Source organism: Nicotiana attenuata, chromosome 5, assembly GCF_001879085.1.
Source record: "Nicotiana attenuata strain UT chromosome 5, NIATTr2, whole genome shotgun sequence".
Lineage (NCBI taxonomy): Eukaryota > Viridiplantae > Streptophyta > Magnoliopsida > Solanales > Solanaceae > Nicotiana > Nicotiana attenuata.
The window spans coordinates 2,801,715-2,808,919 of record NC_031993.1 but is presented as its reverse complement, the minus strand read 5'-3'; the positions used below and the strand labels follow the sequence as shown (position 1 = coordinate 2,808,919).

The 7,205-nt window shown below is 34.7% G+C and overlaps 1 protein-coding gene across 1 annotated transcript; it reads right to left on the bottom strand.

Moving 5' to 3' along the window:
- Positions 4,985 to 6,978, bottom strand: LOC109225182 (60S ribosomal protein L27-3-like). Its single transcript, XM_019389769.1, has 2 exons — positions 6,489 to 6,978; positions 4,985 to 5,223 (listed from the first exon to the last, which is right to left on the bottom strand). Exon 1 carries the CDS (start codon positions 6,915 to 6,917, stop codon positions 6,510 to 6,512), a length of 408 nt encoding a protein of 135 aa, XP_019245314.1. The 5' UTR covers positions 6,918 to 6,978; the 3' UTR covers positions 4,985 to 5,223; positions 6,489 to 6,509.

Here is a 7,205-nt window from a genome sequence, read left to right as displayed (position 1 = left end):
AATCCCATAAAAAAAATAAAAAATAAAAAAGAATCCCATAAAAGAAGGGGATGAAACAAACTTTCGCTATCTATATCAGTTTATTAAATAAAAAAACCAAACAATGTCGAAGAGATAAGATGTACTAGCAAAATATGTACAGATGACTAGTATATTGCTTTTGCATTTGATTCACGTAGCTGGTTGAGTGTGATCCCTCTCTGGATTGAAATTGAGTTAAAGGATATGTGGACCAAAAAGCTATAGTCCATACAAAGAGTTTTATGTATTTGTTTCCATTCCTTTTGGGTCCCCAAATTAGGGGGTTTTGGACTGGCATTTGCATCTATTACCCGTTTTTTGGGTCACGTTTTAACTTGTATCCGCTTTGTAAAAAAAATTGCAAGCGTATTCACTTTTTCGCATAACTTCAGCATACGGGTCTGAAGTAGCAAAGGCAATCACGCAAACTTCAGCATTCTAGTAGACGGGCCTGAAGTAGCAAAAATTGCTGAACCAAGTGTGCTGAAGTTTTTGTTTGTAATTGTTGAACTTAAGCATTCTAGTGTTGAAGTTTTGTTCTCTATTTGCTGAAGTTTTTATTTGTAATTGCTGAACTTAAGCATTCTAGTAGCTGAAGTTTTGTGATGCTGAAGTTATTTAGTTCATTTGTAAAAACTTCAGTACTAAATAAGCTGAAGTTTTTTTTGTCATGAATTCATTAGTTTTGTCATTAAGCTTTTTCAAAAACTTCAGCAGAAGATGCTGAAGTTATTTAGTTAATTTGTAACAACTTCAGCACTATATAAGTTGAAGTTTTTTTGTCCTAGATTCATTAGTTTTGTCATAAAGCTTTTTCAAAAACTTCAGCAGAAGATGCTGAAGTTATTTAGTTTATTTGTAAAAACTTCAGCACTATATAAGCTGAAGTTTTTGAAAAAGCTTTCTAACATACTAGATAAATAATCACCTTATTCTTTCATAGTGTATTACTACTATAAAATAATCAGATTGCCAACAGTATCTAAATCATAAATTTTGAAAACAATAAACGTGAAAAGAACAGAATTATCATGAAAAGAATCACTAAGTGTGACCTTAAACTTCCCGTACGTGAAAATATTCACAAATTATTGTCTAGTAACTTACGTAATTATTTATAATTTATTTTTAAATAATCTGATAAACATACTTATGACAATCATCCCATGAACTGAAGTTTCATAGCAGCACCAACAGCAGCAGCAGCAGCAGAAGAAGAAGAAGAAGAAGAAGAAGAAGAAGAAGAAGAAGAAGAAGAAAACGAAGGAGGAAAAGGAGGAGGAGAAAGGGGCTAAAGTTATTTAAAAATGGGTACAAGTTAAAACTTTTTAAAAAAAGGGATATAGGTTAAATGGGGCGCCCTATTAACCAAATAGGGCGCCCCGTGCAATTTTTACGTTTTGGACGTCTCTCACTATTTGGCCCAATACATTGTTTATGATTTTAGTCGGTACATATATTACTTTTACAAAAACATATACATATAATATATTTCTGGTGGTCATTTTTAGCTTAAGAGTTGAATAATTATTTAGATTAATTAACCAATGGGTGTTGGCTGGGTTTTAACACTTGTGCTTTGTGCCGGACAAGTTCGCTAGACCTAGCTTAGAGCTGGTTTGATACGAGGGATAAGGGATAATTAAAATCCCGAGATTAAATTTGAGATGAGTTTATCCCATATATAGTTTGGATAAAATTGCGACATAATTAATCCTAAAATTAGCTTTCCCGGAAGTATATTATTTTTTTGTTTCTATGGAAGTGTGGGAAAACTAATCCCAGAATAATTAATCATGAATAACTTGTTTCCAATTCCAACCAAACTACCCCTTATTTCTTCTCAAGTTGCTTATTCGTTGGAGTATTTACTCAACGAAAAGCCTTGTTTCTTCAGAATGTAGATCTCATTAGTTTCGTTAAAACTTTACCATAATTTTCAATTTGAATTTCCTATGTCGAAATGTCTTGATCATGGTTTTGAGTAAGAATGTCTTTCCAGCAGCCAGTGAGTAGTGAATATTTTACACATGGAGCAACAACCATTTGCTCAGTAAGGGGAAAGGTAAAGATTTGTTCATTCTTATTAGAAGCAACGAGGGTTACAGGCCATCATCTGTTCAGACTCAGTAATTGACAAATTAACTTCAGCCTCCACCGTTTTGCTCTCTTTCCTCCTTTCTAAGCACAATCTTAAACCCCAACTCATATATAAAACTCTTCAATTTTCATAAAAAAAATTCTATCTTGCTTCATCTCCTTACTTTCACTATTTTAGGTAAAATTCAGATCACCATAATAATCTTGGAATTTACAGGCTTCAACAAAGTAAATCCTCAATAACAGACACAAAAAGCGGGCCAACAACCAACGAGCAGTGTACCTATTTTGAAAGTATAGTTATAAAAAAAGGGGGCGACAACCACTTTTAGGACAACAATATACTTTCAATTTTTATACCGCAAAATACTTTTTTCTTCTCCTACTAGGAGCGTACCTAATCAGGAGAAAGGGAGATTAGAGAGATAGCATTTGATTTAGTTTGAAATGAATCTTCATACGGGAATTTTGATGCAGTACTCTATTTTCATTTTCAATATGATCTTAATTAAGAAGAAAAAATTGGGATGGTATGGGGGCAGAAGGGGGGAGGAGGTTTTCCGATAGGAAGGAGGGGGAGAAGCAGACTCGCATAATGAAAATCAGAAATTAGGAACAAATCGTGTTTACCCATTCTCCCCCGAGTCCAAATATGTGATTAAATCGAGGCCTAAATCTCTAACATACGAAATTCTAAATTTCTACCCAAAACTCCTATCTATGAAAACATAGATTTAGGCATGAAAATCAATAAAAAATAATGGAATTTGAACAATAACAAGTTAAAGTTAGTAACTTACGGGGGACAAGGAAGGGGTTCAAGACATGTTGGGCCCAGTGGCGCATGCACATACAGAGTTGTGAGTGTTTAAACACCCATTAACTTTGATCATATTAATAAATTTATATTGGCAACGGTACAAATATTTAGATAAATATTGAGTGAGCACCTATAAGTAAATTTATTTTTCCTCTTCTTTTGAAGTTTTTATCGGCGAACACCCATAACTTTAAAATCCTGAATCCGCCACTGGTTGGGCCGAAAGAGGGTAGGGACTTGGTTTGGGCAATTATTTTACTCTTTTTGCTTTTACTGTTATTTTTATGATTTATAATATTTTTAAATTAAAATTAGTACATCCACTTTAGAACGTGTAACCACTTATTTTTTTGAGGCAAAATACATAAAATGACATCGAACCTTGTAGTCAAATCCCTCTTACACACCCGATAACCATGAAATATTATTACACATCCAAACCTTATCCAAACCTTTTAAAGTGTGTCTATTATATACCACTTTAGCTAGGCAGCACCCCGCATGTCCTACACATGAATCAGGCGCGTGAATAGAAAATTTCGTGTGTTTGAAGCTCTCTATGGATGCCACGTGTCCAACTGTTTTATTTTTTTAATTTTATCATTTTCCCAATCGTTATCCCTCATCTTCGGTTAACCATTATCCCCATTTCCAAAATCAGGCAAACCTCCATTTTGGGTGACCCCATTTCTATCGGAGTTTAAATCTTGGGTTGTTGAATAAAGTGATATTGGGTGTTGGAAGTTGATTCATTAACTACTTTGGATCGAGTATTGTTACTCACTCAAAATTTCGAATTTGAAGAGTAAAATAAAAGAAAGGTACCATTGAAGAAGCCTTCAATTGTACTCCTATTTAAAAACCCAGATTTGAAATCCGAATGTATTGGCGATTATTGTTAAAAACTGATCTGGGAAGTCTAACATGGATTACCATGTGCACTTCACTAAATTTTGAGCTCAAAAAAAAATAAAAGGGAAGCTCGATCGCCGGAAAATATGGATGTCTTGCCGAAAAATATGATATTCTTTTGTCAAACAGTGCACTTTTTTTCTTCCTCTTTATTCTCTCTTTCTTCCAAATCTGTCCATATTTTCTAACTCTTCAAATTCGTTTTCAGTTATGTTCAACACATCAAAAAGTTTACAAAAGCTTTCAAACAAAAGCTTTCAAGGGATTCAAAGCTTAGAGAAAATCTTAATTCGGTAGGAAATCAACTGTTGGGTAGGGAAGATTAAAGAACCGAGGAGGGGACTTGGGGAAGATGAGGATAGGGGCAGAGGGGAATTTCTTTTTTTTTTTCTTTTTCTTTTCTAAAATATTATCATCTGGGTAGTAAATTAGGTCCCTTTTTTTCCTTTTGAGTTACACGTGTCACACTCTGACTAGCTCGTGTGATGCAATTTTCAAAAAGAAAAAAGTGGTGTGTTAGAGGGATTTGACTATAAGGTTTGGTGTCATTTTATGTATTTTGCTTTTTTTTTAACTCAGCAGAACAAATACCACATAACAAATGCCAAATAAACTATATTAGGTACAAGGATCGGGATGACAAACACTAACAAGTACTGGTGTCTATCACGCTATTCTGCCTTCACCATATGAAGCAACCACAACATACACAAACAAAAAACATACGAACATAAGACCGAGTTTTCTTCTCAAGAATTAAAAATTGATTTCTGTTAGCACAAATAGAATATGCACTGATTGGGAATTACATATTGCAATCCAACAGTCGAGCAAACTAGATATGCACAAACATTGGATTGACATTATTCTATGGTTCCCTCGACACGCCCATTGGATATTAACAGAACAACACAAGTAAGGCCAAGAAAGCGATTTAATTTATATGTTTAACTTCTATACAAAATGGTGTTCAACTTCTTGACAAAGTTGATTAAATGACCTACAATAAAAATTCCTTTATAGAGATTACGAGTAGTCATTTTCATCTCCATCAAAGCAATTGCAAGATTAGTCAACAAACCTCTCACAAAAAGCAGATATCTGTATAAAGAAACAATAGCAATGCGAATATTAACTAAAGATAAAACCAGATCTATCATTTCAAATCCAATGCCGTTTAATCAACACAAGAAAAAACAGAATCCTTGATACCCAGAAGAGAAAATTACCAAATAAACAACTCAAAACCTAAGATTGGTAAATTGCTCTTCAAACTTGGCCTTAGCTTCTTTAGTAGCAGACACCTTCTTGTCACTTGACTAAAGGAAATCAACAGTAACAGCTTCCTTGTGCCTCGGCACAATTTACTACTGTTTAACAAATCATCCCGTGTTAATAACATCAAATTTAACTACGCAGTGCTAATAGCTATACTGTAAATTGCACTTGCTATAGTTTAAAAAACATGTTCATTTAGTATTAGAAACAAGAAAGCACCTAAACCATCTCTTTACAAGATCCACTATAGAGTATCCTAAAACATGGAAATGACAATATTGAATGTATCAGGAGACAGGTAGCAAGGTGCAACTGAAATAAACACCATGCTGTTTAATACTGACATTTCATTTATGCTTCGGAAACTTGAACACCCCTCACTTCAATTTTAAGAGAGAGTTCACCATATGAAGCAACCACATATACACAAACAAAAACATACAACAACAACACCAACAACCACCACCCAATGGAATCCCACAAGTGGGGAAAGGTTGTCTGAGCCTGGGAACAAAAACATACGAGCAAAATACCGAGATTACTTCTTCTCAGGAGCTCAAAATTGATTTCTTTGAGCCCAGCCAGAAAATGCACTTTCAAATTATTACATGTTGCAATCCATCTATCAAGCCAACTAGATAAGAAATCAGTTCAGTTCGCTGAAATCACAAAAACCAGTTTGGATTGACATTATTCTATGCTTTCCTTGACACGTCCACTGAATATTAATAGACCAATGCTCTATGCTTTCCTTGACACGTCCATTGAATATTAATAGACCAATGCACGCAACGCCTCAGAAAGCAATTAAATCAACAAGTTCATGTTTGTTTCTTTACACCTTTAGCTTAAATGACTAAATAACTTGCAACAAACAGTGTAACAGCAACAACAACAACAACAACAACAACAAACCCACTGAGATCCCACAAGTGGGGTCTGGGGAGGGTGGTGTGTTTGCAAACCTTACCCCTACCCTAGGAAAGCTAGGAGGTTGTTTCGGATAGAGCCTCGGCTCAAGAATGAAGAAATAAAGCAGTACCAACTGCAACAAACAGTGTATATAACTTAAATCTTAATTTGTTGGTCTAAAGTAATGATAATACACTGAATAGTATAAAAATTCACAGTATATATAACCTAAATCCATTAGGAGTGGTGATGTTCATTTCCAGCAAAACAATAGAAATGTCAATCGACAAACCACTTCTCAAGCAGAACATCAATATATAGAAAACATTAGTCTTGTGAACAACAATAACTAAAGATAAAACACAGATCTATCGTTTCAAATCCAATGTCATTTAAACAAAACAGAATCAAAGCAAAACCCATAACACTCAGAATAGAAAGTTACCAAATAAAGAGCAAAATCAACTCAAAATCTAAGCTTGGAAAAGAACCAGCGATTTTTCCCAGTCTTAAATCGCTCTTCAAACTTAGCTTTCGCCTCTTTAGCAGCAGTCACCTTCTTATCACGTGACTGAAGACAATCAACAGTAACAGCTTCCTTCAAATCAACATCCAATGTGTAACGCGTCGGCATAATGTGATTGTAATTAACGAGCTTAATGAAAGTCTTAACCCGTGATTTCTTCGCCTGTTTTTTATCAGAATCCTTACGAATCACTTTCTTTGGGTATTTCGATACGCCGACGACCAAACAGTGACCGTACGGCCTGTCACGTGTCCCATCGTCAAAGGCTCGAACAATCACAGCTTTCCTCCCGGCGTAGCGTCCTTGGAGTACGACTACGGCTTTGTTTGGCTTCAGGAATTTCACCATTTTTGCGATTTGGTAAAAGCTGTGAACGATGGATAAAAACCCTAGCTAGGTTTTTGTTTGTTTATATATGGGAGAGGATAACTAGCAAATGAGACCCTAGGTTTTATGGGCTTTTGGGCCTTGGGTTTACGTAATGGACATGGGTTTTATAACAGTTGGAGCATAAGACCCCTATTTAGAGAATAATCAAAATTTATAAACTACCAGTTATGTCCATTTATAAGTTGTTTATTACAAAAATTGGCTAATTTATAAAATATTACTAATATTACCCAACTAATTATTTAG